The 19,355-nt window shown below is 39.2% G+C and overlaps 1 protein-coding gene across 3 annotated transcripts in view; it reads left to right on the forward strand.

The window, feature by feature from the left end:
- The first annotated feature begins 783 nt into the window (after positions 1-783).
- The window catches only part of OLA1 (Obg like ATPase 1), a 103,645-nt gene continuing 85,073 nt past the window's right edge, over positions 784-19,355 (forward strand). The window contains exons 1-4 of one of the 3 annotated variants that reach the window (XM_049812410.1): positions 784-868; positions 1,222-1,322; positions 2,860-3,003; positions 13,530-13,657. In XM_049812410.1, coding sequence (XP_049668367.1) covers positions 1,222-1,322; positions 2,860-3,003; positions 13,530-13,657 — 373 coding nt within the window. In that variant the 5' untranslated portion in view covers positions 784-868. Of the gene's footprint in view, positions 874-1,221; positions 1,323-2,859; positions 3,004-13,529; positions 13,658-19,355 lie in introns of those variants that run through there. The other 2 variants (XM_049812420.1, XM_049812430.1) reach the window with 2 other exon arrangements.

The following is a 19,355-nucleotide window of genomic DNA, read 5'->3' on the forward strand; positions in this document are numbered from 1 at the left end:
TTTGTACATTCCAATCCTTTCATTATTGCTGTTGTCATTTTATTAGTGTTATCATTATCATTATTAGTTTCTTCTTTTCTGTTCTATTAAACCGTTCTTATCTCAACCCAGGAGTTTTACTTTTTTTTTTCCCCCGATTCTCTCCCCCATCCCACTGGATGGGGGGCAGTGAGTGAGCGGCTGCGTGGTGCTTAGCTGCTGGCTGGGGTTAAACCACGACAGCACCGAACTGGGAACCCGGGGAGTAACCAGCGTGGTGGCCGCTTTGGGTCTCTGCAATCACAGCGGACCAACATCAACCTCGGTTCCTACCACTCCTCTTCCATCTGTTTGTATCGAGCCTTATTTTACCAAGAAGGTAAGACAATAATTTATCCCTGACGAAGGAAACCGTAATGTTTGAATTCTATTAAATTCTAGGACTTGCACGCATCTTGTGGCACGGCCCGTCTCTCCTCTGCGTACGCTCGTCCTAAAACTAGCGTACGCCTGAACGACGTCCATTCGCTTTTTTTACCGACGGCCACCTCCGGTGCCGCCGCCCCTTGGACCTTGCGTTAAGACCACGGATGCCTAGGACGGGGTTTGGAGGAGGGGAAGGTGAGAGGGAGGGCGGCGGTGGCGGGACGCGGCGGCGCGGAGCGAACGCTCCGCGCCGCCGCGTCCCGCCACCGCCGCCCTCGGACGCTCCGCGCCGCCGCGTCCCGCCACCGCCGCCCTCCCCCGGCGTGACCTTTCCCCTCGCGACGCTGCCGGCCAATGGGCGGCCTCGGCCCCGCCTGTTCCGCCGGCGTGTCCGCGTGCCAGCGGCCGCTCGCGCCTTCTTCCTCTCAGGCGGGGGCCGCGCAGCCCGGCTCCGCCAGCTGAGGTGAGGTGAGCGCGCTCGGTTTTTCTTCCTCCTCCTCCTCCTCCGCCGCCGCCGCCGTCCTCACGTCCCTCCGCCGGGCTTGGGTGGTGGTGGTGGGGGAGGGAGTGCGGTGAGGGAACCGCCGGGGCCGGAGTCGGGGGTTGCCGGGGCCTGGGAGCAGCCGCGCCTCCGGTTGGCAGCGCGGGGCGGGGGTGGGTGTTTCTTCTCCTCGGCCTTTTCGAGGCGGAGGCCCCGGCTCGGCCGCCGAGCTCTACCGGGAGCGTCGCTCGCCGGGAGGAGACGGGGTTTGGGGGTGCGCGGCGGGACCCTGGGCTGTGGCGGGGCCTTCATCGTGCCCTCCTCTGTGCTTTCAGATGCCCCCGAAAAAGGGAGGCGACGGCGTTAAATCGCACCCGATCATCGGAAGGTTTGGGACGTCCCTGAAGATCGGGATCGTCGGGCTGCCAAACGTTGGGTAGGTGGTCAGGGGAGCGCGGGGCGGGGGGGCGGTGGAGGAGCGGGCCGGGACCGCCCGGTAGGCTGGGGCTCCCCGCTCTCCTCGAGTTGGCTTCTGCTCCAGGTAGAGTGACCCGGCACAGTTTCTGGGCGAAGACTGGCGCCTGTCGATGTATGGAGGTGTAGATAGCTCGCCTATACGAGCTGGGGGAAACGATCTAAGTCTTTTTGTTCAGTGATAGACTTGCATCTTTAGCTTGAACTACGTATAGCTGGAGTGACGCAAAACACTTGGGTAGCGTGAGGCTGGTATGTGCAAGTCTGGACAAGATAATAGTGAGGAAGTAAAAGAAGAAAAAAAATGTCTCAGCAATTGCTATGGTTTATAAAGTACCGTGTCTTTTGCATTTCCTTAGATACACTGTTGTGTATGTGTAATGCACTTTTTAATCCAAATACATATGCATACATGCATACAAGTTCCTTTTATGTTTTATTTTTTTGGAGAGGATGATGTGCACAGGAAGGAGTTAATGATACCATATGTGTCATTAGCAGTGAAGAGGGCTTCCATTCTTGAAACTTCTTCAGAGTTTGTAATGAAAAAAGTTGTGCAAGTTACAGTTTGGGAGAGGTGGTGGAAGATGAATCGTTGTTCCCTGTCATGCTTCTCATCCGTAGTTGTTATAGCTCCTCAAAGGAGCTATACTTAAGGCACCTAAAAAGGATGTTGAACTACCTGGAGAATATCTGTGTGAAACTATTGGTATTAATTTGTGTATCATATTTACTAAAAGAAGTTAGCAGCATTCTCAAACTTTAAATCTTTAAAAAATTAGAGGAAAAGTCTTTGAGCATGTCTAGGAGCAATAAGTACTGCTTTCTTGTCTTTTGGTTATTTAGTTTATTTTTCAGGGTGTAGATAAGTTGCACACCAGAAAAGAAATAATTAGCAGTAACATTGTATAACATCTCAATGGGGAAAAATAGCATTTGCAGTTATGTTATGATGTAACTTTCAAAGAAAATGGTGACTGACTTTTGAGCATGCTGGCTATATGCAGGGCAGCTTTCAATTTGGTTTTTTTTCCAGTGGCTGAGAAGTTATGTGAAACTAAACACCACTCCCCCCTCCCCAAAACCCAGAGTATTTGTCGTAGAAGATTCAGGAGTTGAATCAGAACTCTCTCTTAGCAGCAACTTAAGTTTCAAGCATCCTTATCGGTTTTGTGCTTGAGGAAAATAAGTCGTCACCAGTAGAGCTGTGCTTTGCTTTTGACTTAAAATTTCTTTGCTAACTGACATGCACAATATAGTCACTTAAGGGAGTTTTCAAAGGCAGGGAAGAGAGGTAAATGTCATTGGGTTTCAATGGGACACTCCATATGCATATTTGAAAGTGTCTTGTACTAGAATCAGGGCAACGGTCACTGCTGTTGAAGTAAAGGGTAAGTTCAGTATTGCTTTTGCGTTGGAATAAGATGCGTTTCTATCCAGCCCTTTTAAATTGGCTTCTGATTTGAACTACTTTAAAAACATGTGTATTTTGTTTACAGGAAATCGACTTTTTTCAATGTGTTAACAAAGAGTCAAGCAGCAGCAGAAAATTTTCCTTTCTGTACTATTGATCCAAATGAGAGTCGAGTACCTGTGCCCGATGACAGATTTGACTTCCTATGCCAGTATCACAAACCTCCAAGGTAACTCAAATTCTTCATATTTTTCTTCAGTTAAGCAGCCAAAATAGTATTACTGAACACAAACTTTTCATAGAAGTTTAATGCAACTATAATGTCTTTAAGTTTTTACTGACACCTGTTTTAGAATGTGAAATTATATATGTACCTGGATTATACACACCACCACCACCACCTCCCACCCTGGACCTGAATATGACCTTTGTGGTATGAGAATGAGAAATCTAGATGCTACTAGTCATTGCTCAGCACCGTTTGGTGCTTGGTATTCCTGTCTTTGAAGGTAGTGGCTCCCAGGTGACTTGGAGGATCTTCTGAAGAGATTTGGAAAATGAACAGTAGTGGACCTAATGTGTCATGAAGTTGCTCATTTGTAAAATATCCACCCTGTATTTTGCATTGTTCAGAATACTGTATATGCTGTAGGTAGCCAAACAAATATCAACATACTTGTGTCCTCCGTCTTTTGACAGTAAGCTTTATGGGCAGCCTTTTTTCTCCCGATTCTTTCTCTCCTTTTTATAGGCATTGCTACTTGTTACCTGGTATACTCGGGGATATTCCTACAATATGTCTCTTCTAGTTGTTTCCTTATTCTACGAGTGTATTAATTTTGTCACATCAATGGTTTTAGCTATTGACTGTGTCTGTAATCTGCTTTATATGTTCAGTGTGGTAACTGGATTTTTGCTTGAACAGCAAAACTACAGTGCTTTCAGAAAACAGAAATGTAAATAGATGCAACTTGTTAATTTCAGTTTGCAGTTACTTGCAGAGGTATCTTGAATAAAGTGAGTGTACATAAATCATAGGGCAAATTAGCATGCACATCTGTGCTTTTGTTCAACACTCGGGCCTCAGTTGTAGAGCCAGATCACGCCCACAATTAAAAAAGATTGATTAGTCGCTGATCAAAAATCCATTTGTTAACTTAATTTTCAGGTCTGAACAAGTTGCTTCCATCTGTAATTCCTGTGCACTTTTTAAACACTGAAAAATACATTAATAAGGAGGTGTTTGTTTAGGTGGATTGTTATAACGTGTTACCCTGTTTTTCCTGCTCAAGTGAATATTAAGCGTACTTGTTGCTGTATGGATCAGAAACCAAAACTCTGCTGAATTTGAGACAAAACTTTCTGGGTGTTGATTGTACAGAGATAATGGTGTGACTTTTAAGTTTTGTTGACAAATTTGTTCTAAATTGTAGTGTTATTGTTGCTTTGGCCTCATCAGTAATCTCTATTTTTTGTCACTTAGCTATGACTGGCTATGTCTAAATTAATAGTTGAAGTGGCAGATTATTACCTCTCCCCTCATCCTGCCTTTGGCCGTCTATCCTTACAAGGAGCGCTAAGATTGTAAATACCTGTACACATGTTCTCAGATTCGCAAACTCTCTCTGTCTCTCTGGAAAAAAAAAAATCACCCTAAATATTAAAGAAAATAGTATATATACTGAATCTGTGTTCAGGAAATGTACTGAACTGGATAAGCAGCTGGTTATAAATAGCAAATCAGCTTTCATTTGAATGGCCTTTTGACTTTTTAAGGAGAGTATTTGTTAAAATCAATGGATGTGGGATTAGTGGGTAGTTTTAGCTCCTGAGTTCAACTTGTGCTGCTTATATGATTTTAATATTTCACTATAACAGTAGTAAAGCAGTGATAATTCAGTAGCACAGTAGACTGAAGTAACTTTTCTTGGGCTGTTTGTGCTTGTCTGTCTGAGATTCGGGAAAAGGCGGCTATGGTCATGAAGATATACAAGTCAATTGTAATTTAAATTCCTTGATTTTTCTTGTGTAGTCTTGATTTTGTTCTTCATCTTTATGTAATACGTTCTGTGTTAATTTTCTACTTGTTCAGATTAGTAGATGTAGTCAATATGTGCACGCAGAATGTTTTATAAACAGTGAGTTCTCTTTAAATTAGACTCTTGTCTAGCCTCAAGGTTATTGTCTTTTAAAATCTAAAGCATTCAGGTTTTTATTTCCCATATGTTACACTTAGTCATCACATAACTGTGGTCATTGTTGGGAGGTGGGAAAGAAAAAAAGGGGACTTTGTCTTAACTAAAATAATTTATGACAGGCCAAAGTGATCTTGCCTTGATGCCTGCTGTGAGCAAGGGAAGAGCAGGACTGGGCTGGGCTGGCAGTTGCTGTCTGTCACACTGACCTGTGATTGCTGCTGCTACAGAGAGACGGACTCTATTGCTGAGAATATTGCTAGTATGAGTTTGCAGCTGTTTTGTCATCGGAGGAAGAGTTAGGCTCTTCAGGTACCATTTGTTGCTTGAAGATCCTATCTCCAAAAGAAGAAAGCATCAGGTTGGATGGGACTGGTGTGCAGTTACTTGCTAGCCCATACTGAAAGCTGACTGGTATTACTTAATTGGAAATGTAAATGTTTGTAAATGGTATCATGTAGGCAACAATTTAGACACTGTTAGGCAAAGGTAAATCTGTACTTAATAGATTAAGGTACACTGTCAGAACTTACAACCTATGCTTTTTTTTCTTTCTGCAACAGTGGATGATGTATGTAACTGTTTACAATAAGTAAGTTCAGTGATATAGACTGTACACAGAAGGTGGGATCCAAGAACTTTCAGTAAAAACTACTGTGTTGTTGCTAAATAAGTTAGATGAGCAAATTTCCTTGAGCTTTAATGTTACCTATTGCTCACTTTCTGGTGTGAATGAAACTGTGGATATTAAAAAAAAGAAGAGACCTTAATATATTAAAACCAATTCTGAATGCTTGTTACTTTAAGGTCTTAGCTTATATTCTGTTACTAACTTAATTTATGTATTTAAACTACTTGTTTATTCTAACTTTTATACAGTATTCAGTGAAAACTCATATTTGTTACATTGTGCCAACATGTAGCTTTTTCAGAAAAGATAGACTGTTCGCTTTTTATTTTGTTGTCCTCCTACCACTGTTCCCCTCACATGGGTACTTTCAGGCAAGGTTTGACACAGTAATGATTGAATTACTTCTAATTTAGTAATTGGAAAGAGAATATTTTCCTTGGACTGGTTCACTTCAGCAGGAACTGAAGCAGAAAGGTGTCCCCCTCCTCCCCTCGCCCCAATCTATGAATCTTAAGCAGGTAGCAGAGAATGAGATCTGCTAATTCTAAAATAGAAAAGAGATATTCTTCATCTCAGCAGGTAGCTCCTGCCTTGAAAATTGGGACTTGGAAGCCAGAAACAGTTGATCTGTTAATTTTAATGGAACATTTTGTGTTTAGAAGTGATAGGTTTCTTACAGAAGAAAAGAACCGTGTGTGCAGCACATCTAAAAAAAGTTTAGTAACTTAAAGCTATTCTTGTGCATTTTTTATTCTAGATTTCATTAAGATGCTGCTTTGTCACCTTAAGCCTAAAAATATTTTTTTAGTGTACGTATGTCAAACTGATGTCATTTGGACAAGTGATTTGTGTCATAACTCACAAATATCTTGCAAGCCTCTGAGTATATATACCCACCAGGCTTAGCCTGTACGGTCCTGCCTACTAGCACAGCTGTAGTGTACTGTGCCTGAGCAGGAGATGTTTCTTAGTGGTGACAATTAATTCAAGCCTCAAAATTATTTTGAGTGAGGGGGTGGAGGAAACTGTTGTTTACTCTTTTTTTTTTTTTTTTTTTTAAATTTTGTGTCCCAAATAATCTCACTGCAATTAGTTGCATTCTTTCTTCTTAACTTTAAATTGTATGATTAGCTGAAAGAAATACTCAGGTAGAAGCAATGTAAGCCTAAGCTATGTTTTAGCTGTAAATGGTTAAAACTGAAGGACTGTATTGGCTGATAGTAATCAACCTGTGTGAAAACATTAATAAAAAAAGTGATTTTTAAAGTGTATGTTTCTGCTTCCTCCTCTGGTTAAAATCAAATGAGATGATAAGCAGGAATGCGTAAAATGAAAGTAGTTTGGTTCATCTGTTCTCAAGTTACCAGTATTCATTTAATTCCTCATTTGTTTGCACCTGTAAGTGGGTGTGTTGCCTTGCACATACGTATTCACAAAACACAATGCTTATTGCAACCACAAACATTTCTATTTAACTTAGACTGTTTTTAATTTATCTTGGATGTCCTTTTCAAACTTAAATTTTAAAGCAATCCTGGTTATCTCTCAAGAGGATAATAAAGTGCAACTACCGCTCTTCAGCTCTAGCAGTGTCCAGTGTACTTGGGGATCTCTGTCCTTTTTGTCAGCTAATTGCTTTGGTTTGTTTGGTTGCATTGTAGACTGTTAAAATTCACAGGTTCAAGATCTTTAGTGCTGAAGTGATGGTTACTGAACTATATCTGAGTAAATTCCATTGTTGTCTAGGTCATGAAAGTCCTGCGTAATATTAAATAAAAGTTCTCTCGCACTTACTGTAGGATAGCATAGTGAGATACTTGATAAAGTTTTTGAAGTCAAAATTATGTAATTGGCTAGTGGAAAGTACTGCCTAGAAACCAGATCAGCAGTGGGATTTTTTGAATGACATCATGTGGGACTTAATCTAGACTTAAAAAAAGAATTTATGTAAATGAAAACCACCTGTAACTCCAGACTGAAACATGAATAATTTAGCTGGATGTAACTCTGGCATATCAGCATCTGTAAGAGAATCCCATTTTTTATGGAAAACAACTGAAAATTGGCAGTATGTCCTGTTGTTAATGTGCTGCTTCCCTTGGTGTTACTGAGTTTGCCTGCTCTTCAGTTAGTTCTGAGCCTGTGTAAATCAACTTGGCCGTGATGCTTGTTCTAGCATTGCAGATGAATAATTTTCTAGCAGTGAATGAAAGACCATAAGTAGGAGTGACTTGAGCCATTTCTTCTGCCTGGTGGGAGAAGGCAAAATTTAATTAGTGTTATTTTGTTGGTGTAATAACTTACTGAGTAGGTTGGGAATGCAGGCGTTTGGTATACATGGGACACTGAGTATGTGTCAATCCACACTGAATCTTCTACCTTTTTATAATTCATGTAAGTAAAATTTAATTAGTAGATTTTTCACTTCTGGTTCATGTGCTATTAAGTTGAAGTCTTTTTTTGTCAGTACCATGGATAAAATGCTATTCATGAAATTGTTCTTGAGTAGAAATAACCAAGGTTCATCTGCAGTACCTAGTTCTTCAGAAGCAGATTCCTTTAATTGCTCTGTGAGGTATTTTGCTTACATTGGTCAAAACTGCTTGCAAGATTGACTGCAGAAGCTGTAATAGGGAGTACAGTCTCCTGGAAGAGGGAGGGACTGTGAACTGTTCCTTTTCTGTTTGGAAATGAGCCAAAAATAGTGGTGAGGACAGACTGAGAGTTGAGTGGCTTTCTAAGAATTTGTCACAATATACATCTTCTTCTTCTATGTTACTACTTTTACTTCACGTCATTTGTGAACTCTTAACAGATGACTCCTACGTAAGTTGTATGAATTTTTGGGAAGGAAGAAGAGTTTCCCCTTTCTAACAGATTTCAAATAACAGCTTTTAAAGGTGGAAGAGCCTGTGCTAGAACCAGGAAATGAGTAGCACATTTGGCTTTACCAAAGAGAAAAGGGGAGCTGGACATTTTACCCTAATACTGAAGAAACTGGTCATCTTGGTATGTGGGACCTAGGATCAGGTAGAGTTTGAGTTGAGAGAAGTTTCTTGAACTATTCAAGAAATTAATAAAAAGCAAGTGTGTTATGGTAATTATCAACCAGGCTTCCTGGTAAATTGCTGCATTTGAACTTACTTGAAGCTGTCGTGTGGCTTTCCAGAGCCTCCTGGTGGATGCGAGATTTTAATAAACTGTAGTAAATGCTGCGGAGAAGTCACTGAGGTATTGTTTTCATTGGAGAAGAGAGATTGTGGAAACCTAGAAGAATAAAAACCCAGGGAGAGAAGCGGCATTTTTGTCGTGATGTTTCAGTCTAAGTCAAAGTTCCAGGTGTATACTGCCTGTGAGGTTTCTTAACTAAACAATTACTTGTGGAAACTCAAGAAATAAATGTATGCCTCTTCCCCTCAAATTTTAGAAAAAAAAATATGTGCACAACAAATTGTGGATACCATATATGTGTGCATTTTAAAGGAAAAAAGGTAAGTGGTTGCATGGTACTACTGCACTGAACAAACAGGTCAGGTAAAGAAACACTTCTTGCCTGTCTAAATAACTGTTTTGGACAGAAGTTTGAAACAAAGTTGGTGAGAAGTAGGCCTCCTCCCCTGCAAAATGCATAACCATAAGGATGTGTAAGTCTCTCATTCCTGAGTAAGTACCCTAACCACTGGACTACAAAACTACTTTCTTCGGCCTAGTGAGTCTCGTGCATTTTTGTGTTGGTTTTGGCTGGGATAGAGTTAGTTTTCTTCATAGTAGCTAGTATGGGGCTATATTTTGGATTTGTGCTGAAAACAGTGTTGATAATTCAGGGATGTTTTTGTTACTGCTGAGCAGTGCTTACACAGAGTCAAGGCCTTTTCTGCTTCTCACCCCACCCTGCCAGCGAGGAGGCTGGGGGTGCGCAAGAAGTTGGGAGGAGACACAGCTGGGACTGACCAGCTGGTCCCAACTGACCAAAGGGATATTCCAGGCCATATGACATCATGCTCGATATATAAAGCTGGGAGAAGAAGGCGGGGGGCATTTGGAGTGATGGCATTTGTCTTCCCAAGTAACCGTCACATGTGATGGAGGCCTGCTTTCCTGGAGATGGCTGAACACCTGCCTGCCGATGGGAAGGGCTGAATGAATTCCTTGCTTTGCTCTGTTTGCATGTGTGGCATTTGCTTTACCTATTTGTTTTTATCTCAACCCATGAGTTTTTCTTCACTTTTATCCTCTGATTCTCTCCCCCATCCCACTGTGAGGGAGGTGAGTGAGCAGCTGTGTTGCCAGCTGGGGTTAAACCATGATATTTGTGTTGCGCAGTAGCTCATACAGTGAAGGTAGTATGCTAACACAAAATCACTGTTGCTGTATTTCTAACGAGGTAAAAAATCCTCTCTTAAGGATTATACCTACGCTTAAAATATAGAGATACTTCTGGATTTGGTAATCTGTTTCATGTTAAAAATTCCTGTGACATGCTTTATGGTAGATTGGTGTTACACTGATTTGTACAAATGATCAGTTAATGCCACCTGTTCCTGATGATCATTGAGGCTCAGTGAAATTATGCTAATGCTGACTAATGAATCTTAAAAATGGAAATTAATCTGTTTAGAGGAGGGGGGGGAAAAAGAACAATCCAGTTAAGTCTTCTACATTTAAAAGAACTAAACCACACTTGAGAAACATGGTTCTTTTCCCCCATTCTTTGCAGTGTTTTCTGCTTGTTTAGTTTCATAATGTTTACTCTTTGTCCTTCAGACCATAGTCAAGTGTGACTAGTTTGTGCCTTTTTCTACTTTTCTCTGTATTTACCTTTCTATGATGAAATAGAGATTTAGGCTTAGGAAGGGGGCTGCGAAGAATGAGGATGGTTTTATTTTGCTTAGAGTGTTAGCTTTGTGGTACTGAAGGTGAAGGTGAAAAAACATCCTGGAAACCCGGATACTTGTCTTCAAAGGTCTCTTGCTCCTGTTAGTCAACTGTGAAATAAATGTGCTGGCGTCTTCTTTCCATTGTCTAGCAAATGAGGTTGATTCTGGTGTTAGAGTGGTCCATCTGCATATGAAGGTACCTGTCTTGCTCTACTGTGGCATCTTTGTAGTGAAAGTGAGTTCTTCTGATGACTGGCCAGGAAGTTAATCCTACCAGAATGGTGAGAGGGGAGCATAGAAGGAGAACATTTCTAACACCACCTTTGTTTTTCTTAAAACACAGTTTAAAATGACAATGGAGGAGTGCTTTAAAGAGTGGCATTTTTCTACCTTGCTGTTGACTTAGTTATGTGTCAAAAAGCAAGGAATGATAACAATTCTGACTGGGAAGTTGCTGCTGTTCCTTCTGAGGTATGTATTAGCTCTATGGTTCTGTAAGGCAAAAGGAGTTATTGAGTTAATGCATTAAAAGAGTTACTGGTTTCTGTCTTCAGAATGTGTGTTACTGTTGGTGGTGTGTTAAGGATTTGCTGTTTTCATTTGAGTTTGTTTACTGGTAGTTAAAAAACAAAAAAGATAGTTTGCTAAGAAAACCATAGTGGGACAAAAAAAGTGATATTTTCAAAGTTTGTTTACTTCAGAATGTACTTACATTCTTTCTACTGCATTCAACAGCATTAACTTGCAGTACACATCTGTCTTCCCAAGGATGGGCCCTTCTTTTCATGGGCCTAGTGAAGTTTAAAGCTGTAAGTCAACATACTGTGTATCTAAATTGAAGTAACTCATGCTATGTTGTAAATATGTTCTTGTGTATTTTTTTTAAACTCACCCTTCTGGGTATTGTGTTCTATTATTCTAAGCGCATGACAAAGGTATTAATGACATGAAACATCCTAATTTATCACACCTGACAGGTTTAGTGATACTTTGAACTTTACTTTGGTAAAGAAAAAGGTTTTGTCCAGATCTTGTATTGTGAAATTAGTTTACTTGAAATAAATCATCTTTCTTGGAAAGTCTTAGAGGAAGATCTAAAACAAAAGCGGGATAAGATCTTTTGCTTTTAGGTCACCACACTTCCAGAAATATGTTGCATGCTAAGACAGACTCTAATGGATCATCTCTTCCCATATTAAGGAGCTCATTTCAAGTGAGGCAGCGCATCTGCTAATATTAAACTCTGTTGTGTTATTTGCAGTCAAATGGGGGTGGGATAGCACTAAAAAAAATAATTGGTAACTTGTTTTGTTCTACTTAAGCCATTGCTCTGAGCAGAGGCAATGATCCGTAGATTTCCGTAACTACAGCTTTTTCTGTCTAGGCCATAGCTGCAATACTAGGCATCAGCATAAGAAGAGAAGGGTGTTTTTCTGATGCTAGTGGAGTTTCTGCTGTTACAGATTTGTCACGCTGTCAAATATTTCAAAATTTGAAAAACCCAATATGTTTATCAGCAGGCTGTCACACTAATAAAAATAAAGCTCAGTTTGGGTGGTAGACAATAAAGACTTCAGAAGTGTAACACTGTTCAGAGAAGGTTTCTATATAGGGTTGGCTAGGAGGTCACTGGCTAGGTCATCGCTAGCATGCATTCACACCTATGTGGCTGCTTCCGTCTGTGAGCAGTACTGCAATGGTAGGTCGCTGGAAAAGACATCTTAAGGTAGATAACAGGATTTATATCTTTGGATTTGAATCTCATGTTGAAGAACACTCACCATAAAGTTTTTCACTGTTTTACAGATCGGCACTGTATGCTCATGCAGACTTCGTAGCATAAGTCGCAACCTTCTCATCGTTGTTATTAAAGCTATGGATTTGGGTGTTTTCCATTATACTTACTGTCAGTAAAATAGTGAACAGTTGTATTAATCTTAGCATAGTGCTAATGAAATATAATTGTGGTAATTTTAAAGTGTTTGATGGAAATTAAGTGGTGTTCCAGTTACTTATTTTGAAGCCATCAAGCTGGAGATCTTGATGATCGTGGTGTGCAGGTTCTGGTCTTTTGCAAGTGAGGAATTTGCAGCATTTCAGTGTGGTTCTGTCTCTGCCACTGTTTATGATGGTGTTGTCATTTGCATAGACCATATGAAGGTGCTTTTAGTCAACACCTTACCACAAAGTTTTAGTGCGGTTTTTTTCCTGACTCAGCTGGATTTTGAAAAGTAATTTGGTTTAGAATATACCTGAAAAGATTATTGCCTATTAAGTTATTTGCTCATTTTAAAACAACTTGAGAATTTGCAGAGGATAAAAGACTTGCAGTTTATAAATTGCTATATGCATTTCCTATAGCTCTAAAAGCTTTTTTCTATTTTTTGTAAGCTAATTTGAACTTTATGACTATTCTGTTGATGCTATAGAAAATGGTTTGTAGACATGTCTGCTAACCTGTTGCTGTTAACTATGGTGGAAAACATCACAGCTGTTTACATTAGAATGCTAGCTTCATCTTGTTTTCTGCTTTCTTTCAAATTGTTTGCATAATCCTGATCACTGCTAGTTTTAATCACCACTGTATTAAAAAAAAAAAAAAAGCCTTTGTCTTCTGAGAAAATTGCTTAACTTACTGAACTAAATGGTAACCTTAGAGGTGTGCGATAGCAGAGTGCAATGGCCGTTTATGTGTTTTATCCCTTTGGTACTATGAAAACTGCTCATTACAGATGACTGACTTCATGCCTCAGTGTTCCAGGCCTGGTTGATTATTCGTATAGTTGTCAGTATGATTCCACACTTCAAACTAGTTTACTTCATTTTACATGAATAATGACAGAGAAATTAAAGAAAGGTTGATGTTTTACATGGGAGGGGGGGGGATCTTGTCTTTTATACATTGTGCGTTGAATAAGGAAGAAAGCTACTCTCATGTATGACTTGCTCTAGAATAAAGAAACATTGTTTTTTCATGTTCTGAATTTATTTCTGTGCTACAAGTTTTGGTTAATATGCTTCAGTAATGAAACTTTTAACTTTTATATTTCAGCAAAATTCCAGCCTTTCTGAATGTGGTGGATATTGCAGGCCTTGTGAAAGGAGCACACACTGGCCAAGGCTTAGGAAATTCCTTCTTGTCTCATATTAACGCCTGTGATGGGATCTTTCATCTGATGCGTATGTAAACTTATTTATATGTTCTGTCTATAGCTTAAGGACAGCATTGTTGTACTCTAAGAACTGTGGAACAAATATCTATTAAAATTTTAACTTTTACCATTCAATTCAAAGTCATCAGGTTTTGGTTTTTTCCAACCAAGAAAATCCCCATCCTCTGCTATGTAACAGGTATGTCTCTTTTTGTCAGCATTGTGCTGAAGACTTAAAAAGGAACTGGATTTTTGGAAATCTGCAGTAATGGTTTGTTGTTTTCTTTTGCCAGTAGTGCATGGCACATTGTTTAGTTTTATAAAGGAGGAAGAATGGAATGTGATAATAAAAGGCTGAAATGGAAGCAGAAAATGAAAATATGGAGTTAGTAGCAGACTCTGGGATTGTGTTCTTCATGGGGCAAGCCTCACTTCTTTCCTTTTCTCGATTTCTGTGTGACTTATATTAAGTCTTGAACATAATGCCCACCCGCCATCTCTGTGAATTCTGAACATTTCTCAGTTAGACAAAGGGCTTTGATTCTTTCATCACCTATTACCACAATAGAGAACTGGCCTTCAGAGTCATATTAACAGCACTTACAAACTTGACGCTTAAAAGCTTGCTGAAAGCGTGTGTTGGTTTGCAGTACACTTTGAGTGTTGAAAAATGCTTCTGGTCTGAAAGGATTGAGCTTAATAATGTTTGTGCAGATTTGCAGAAACTGGACACCTTTGTTGCTGCCTTTTGGCCACTGTTATACAGTGAGTGATGAAACATTAGAACAAGATAAACAAGAAAAAATAGAAATACTTTTTATTTGGTGATTGGAGCAAAAATTTTTTTGTGGGCAGGGTGTTTCTAAAACAAAACCCAAAGGCATGGAATATTACTATCTTATAGTACTGATTTAGATGCTAGAACCCTTGTTCCCATGAGCTTGGTTTTTTGAAGCATATATATACAGAGCAGTGAACTGATGTGCCTCTACCGTCTGCATGTTTGGTGAATAGGTAGGTATGCTGCCTCAGTCAAATGGAATTTATTATGCATCAAGAATACTTAGACACTGATTTGGTGCAGAGTGCTGGTACTGTGTTTTCAATCAAGTGAGTAAAACTTTGTGGGGAAAGGTATTATGTTCTTAGGCTTATACTGTTGAAAGACAGGACATGCTTTTGGTAACATTGGCCTTTTTTTAAGATTATCTAGTACCTGGAAGCCTTCTATAACTGTGCATGTGTGGAGCATTACTTCTCTTTTGAAAACCTGGCCTTATTTATATTTCATATCTAGTGCTACTATTTTCTGTTGAAGTCGTTTGACGCATGCTTTCAGTAGAACAGAAAACTATGGACTATTGATTGTAGCTAAGCAGTTAATAGTATTTAAAACTAAGACATTTTGAAAAGGCAAGGCCAGATCCTTACTGGGTAGAGTGAAGTAAGTCTTTTGAACTTAATTTTAGGAACTAGTTCGATATGTGAAGGCTGTACTAACACATACTTTAAGTATTTGTAACTACCCAAGAACCATTGCTACAGTGTCCCTAGAAAAAAGGCGGGGATCAGTTTCCCCAAATCCATTGCTATTGTGGGATTGTAATTACTGTTTTGCCTGGTGTCAATTGAGAAGAAGTGATAAATTCTTTATACTTGCTCTGTTTTGTTACTTGTATCATAAATGCTTGTTAAGGAACAGGTTGCTATAATAGCCAGTGGAGAAGAAACTTTTTAATCTATATATTGAATAATCCTAAGCATTTGTTTCTGGTAGCTATTATAAGGGTTAACACCATTTGTATTTTTCTTTGGAGATTGAAAGAGGAATGAGACTATTGTTGTGGTGTTTTAAACCGTTTGGATGCTTATCCGTTTCTTCTAATCTAGTCTTGCATTTACTTGTTACGTGTTTCAGTTTCTTTCAAGGATTCTGAAATGTAATGGTCGTGAAATGATTATTGCTGTTTTTCTTCTTTGGGAGAAAAAAAGATAATGGAATTACTTTTTAAATAGCACTTTTTAATTTTTCTTTTTAAAATCTTAACCTTGCCTCTTATGTTGCTCTTGTCTAGACATTTTAGCTAGAATGCAAGCTAGTGAGGAATTGAGGTAGAAATTCTGTGTGGTGCTTGCCCAATAAATACAAAGATCTTTCAAAATATTACTTAGGGATGATAATAATGATAAAAAGCGAATGCAAAATTTTGTGGTTGAGAGATGTAAACCTACTCCCCCCCCGCCTCCCCCACAAAGTGCATATTAGTTCTACTTTCCTTTCCCCACAGTACTATAAAAATGAAGATTTGGCACTAAAAGCTAGTAATAGCCCTCTAGTAAATTAAAAAAAAAAAAAATCTATTGGTTATATAGCACAAACTCTAGTTAAAACCTATAACTCACTGAAGTTTTCAATATACCATGCCAACTTATAAAAGGTTTATACATTTTATATGCTATAATGTTTTTATACCCACCCACCCACCTGTCAAAATTATTTCCAATTTCAAAATCCCTTTTTATGAGTCTGTGGCATACCTGGAGTTTGCATGGTTTCTATCGGGATATAGAAACTACCTGAACTGTTTTTGTAAATCCTTAAACTTTCCAGATCCTGAGAAGATGAAACTTCTTTGTTGCCCTTTACCAGGGTTTGGTCCAAGTTCTTAATGGATTGTGTGTCTTTAGGAACCAGTGCCCTGAGACCGGCCATCAGTTTTCAGCCTGGCAGGTAGGCACTGAATTTCTGCAGTCATGTGGAAACTGACTTAAAAGGCACCTAGACAGATTGCTCCTATTTAAAGGGGATAGGCAGTGGATTGGAAGGTGAGGCTTTGTATGCCAGCAAGCTGGAAAGGAGGTGTTGCTGAAGATGAAGAGAAGATGAGAATGATAAAATCTTCTTAAGAGATGTACTAGGAAGTGATCTGGGGACCATGCTTTTTCAAAGCATGAAAAATTTAGCCTTTGTTTTCACTAAGGTTTTGAGTTGATCTGGAACAAATTTTCACCTTTGAGCACTGAAACTGTTGCTCCCTGTCTTTGTGCTGTTGTAGTATGCACTGCTGCTACCCATGTTAATGGCTAGCATGTGAAGTAAAGCCCTTTGGAGATTTGGTCTTGTCTTATTGATGGATGCCAGGCAGAAAGTCAGAAGCAGGTCATTGTGGGGTTTGTGCTGTAGATTTCAAGATTGCAAGCCTGAGTATACTTAAGAAAGGCTTGTTAAGCTTTGACTTAGCTTGGTTCAGTTGGTATTCTTGCAAAAAGCAGTTTGAGAATTGACTCACTCAAGTTGTATTAAGGTAATGATATGCAGGGGAGTGGCTAGCTAGGAATGGAGAGCTTGTGTTGAGTATGATAAGCCAAACTTTGAGAATCTCACTGAAGGTGTTTTATAGTCCTAGGCTAAAGGTTTTGATCCTGTTTTCTTTATTCATTGCAAATGTGTTGAACTGTGTTTTCTTTAGGACGAAAGGTTTGTGGTGGTTTTTTTTTGGTTTTGGGTTTTGTTCGTTTTTTTTTAGCTGCCCTAACAGAATTCGCTGTTGTTACCTCTTTGTGTTAAGAGGTGGTTTTTAAAGATAGTTGCCTATCAGTTTATCCACCACAGGGCACATAGGTGAGCTGCAGTTGCAGTACTCTCAAAGTAATTATAATTACATTTCTGTTGGAACTGTGGAAGTTCTGTGTGGTATTTACCTAGACTATTTCTTGCATGGTATAAAGCTGGGGAGAAACAGGATTCATTTCTGTCTGGCTAATTCTCTACTTTCCTTATTTCATTTAAAAAAGGAAAGCACCTTCACCTTGAAATGGCTATGGATTTTCAGCCTTCAAATTTCCATATCCTAGATACACTGTTACTTTTCTTGGGGTAGACAGTGTTCATTAAATCAATGAAAACATTGTTTTTTATGTCTAAGGTATATTTTAATATATCTAAAGAAACAGCAACATGTGTGAGAACAGCATATGGTAGGGTAACAGGACAAGTAAAAGAAGAGTTAAGTTTGTGTTGAGCACCACTGTGTTTTTGTACATGATTAGCAACAGTATGAAGCAGATCCTCTTAGCTCAGCAAACAAGGTAAATAAGTTTTCCCATACAGAATAGAGTAATACATTCTTGGGTTATGATACTTTCTATAGATTTTTTCTATTAAAGTGGACAAACTGAAAATTAATTACTGATATTTAAAATAAACCATTTGATCTCAATACACTTAAATATTATTTCAGAGGTTATCCCAGTGTCTTAGGGGCCGGGGTGTGTTTTATTTTTGGCTAAATCCAGTTATGAAAACCTCGAACAGATATACCTGCTTACTTATTAGCTGAGTGAATGGGGAATTTAATTTTAAAACTGTTTTCTGTCCTGGATAGTGGCATCTACAGCATTAGTACCATAGTAACCTGACACATGCTTTAAAGTAGTTACAGCTTTTGTTCATGTTCTGAGTTTCACTGTTTAATTTGAAACATTTCTGACAGTTCTATTTTCCATGTTTCAGGTGTATTACAGTTTTAACTGAGGCAGCAATGTTTTGTGGTGGCAGAAGAGAGGCTGTTTGAAGATTGTAATAGTGTTTCTTCCCAAGTTGCATGGCTTTAACCACCTTTCAACTTTTATGGCAGATCAGTCACAAGTACTTGTAGAAAATTACTTTCTTTGTATGGTGGACTAAAAATGGCAACCTTGTTACAAGTGTAAATTTACAAATTACTCTTAAATAATGCTTTGGTGAAGAAAATGTTAGATGTCAGTATTTAGTCCCTGCTATAGCTCTGTCCAGTTTTTGAATGTACTGGATGTTAAACAGCCAGAGCTCTTTATGTTTTTGAGTTTCTCTTCCCACTGATATCCTGCAGTCCTAGTTTTCTAGAAAATATGTTCCATATTTTTCTCTTATTTTTAGTTTCTTTAATGAAATCCAGTCTTTCTCATCAAAGTTACAGAAATTGGAAGGAAATTTGTCTGTAAAAGTACTTTGCTATCAAATGCTCTTTTTTAATAAATAAAGAAACCTTAAGGTTCAATGCCCAATGTTTGAAGTAGGGCACGCACCATTGGCTTTTGTGGAAGAACTTGAGAGTTCACCTGCATGCCATCACCTGGTCTTCCAGTCCTGTGGAGGAATGTGTGAGCCGCCTGCACTGACATGGTGCTGGGGGAGTGCAGGCAGGTAGGGGTGGGGAGCTGCTGCTTTGCTCCTCTGCCTGGAAGTGCTCTGACTCCACAGCAGAGGAGCTGTAGCTGCCTTTTAGGGGCAGGATGGGGAATTTGGTAACTGATAATCCGTGAAATGTCGTTCTTTGTGACAAGAGTGAAAGAACCATGAAGCTAGGTAAACATCCCCTGCGGTCTTATAGAAGTGACTGGTGTGACCAATGTGAATGGGTTCCTAAAAAGCTTTAATAGCTTTTACTCCAGTTTTATGTCTGTTATAACTGGAAATGTTTAGTGCACCCCCTGGTTCTGCTTCCCTCAGGGTTTTAGGGAACTTCTAAACCAATTTGCCATCATTTAAAACTTAGATATGAATCATGTGAGCTGAACATAGTTTATTCTTGTTTGAAATAAACACTAATCAAAACTGAATTTGACAATATTCTTACTGATTTTTGCTCAGCATCTAAAATCAAGTTGATTTTGCTTTAGTTTTTATCATCATGAGCGTTACTGGGAACTTGCGGTATTACTGCCAGTGTTTTGATTTGCCTGTA

The sequence above is a fragment of the Accipiter gentilis genome, chromosome 1 (assembly GCF_929443795.1).
Source record: "Accipiter gentilis chromosome 1, bAccGen1.1, whole genome shotgun sequence".
In the NCBI taxonomy this organism is placed as follows: domain Eukaryota; kingdom Metazoa; phylum Chordata; class Aves; order Accipitriformes; family Accipitridae; genus Astur; species Astur gentilis.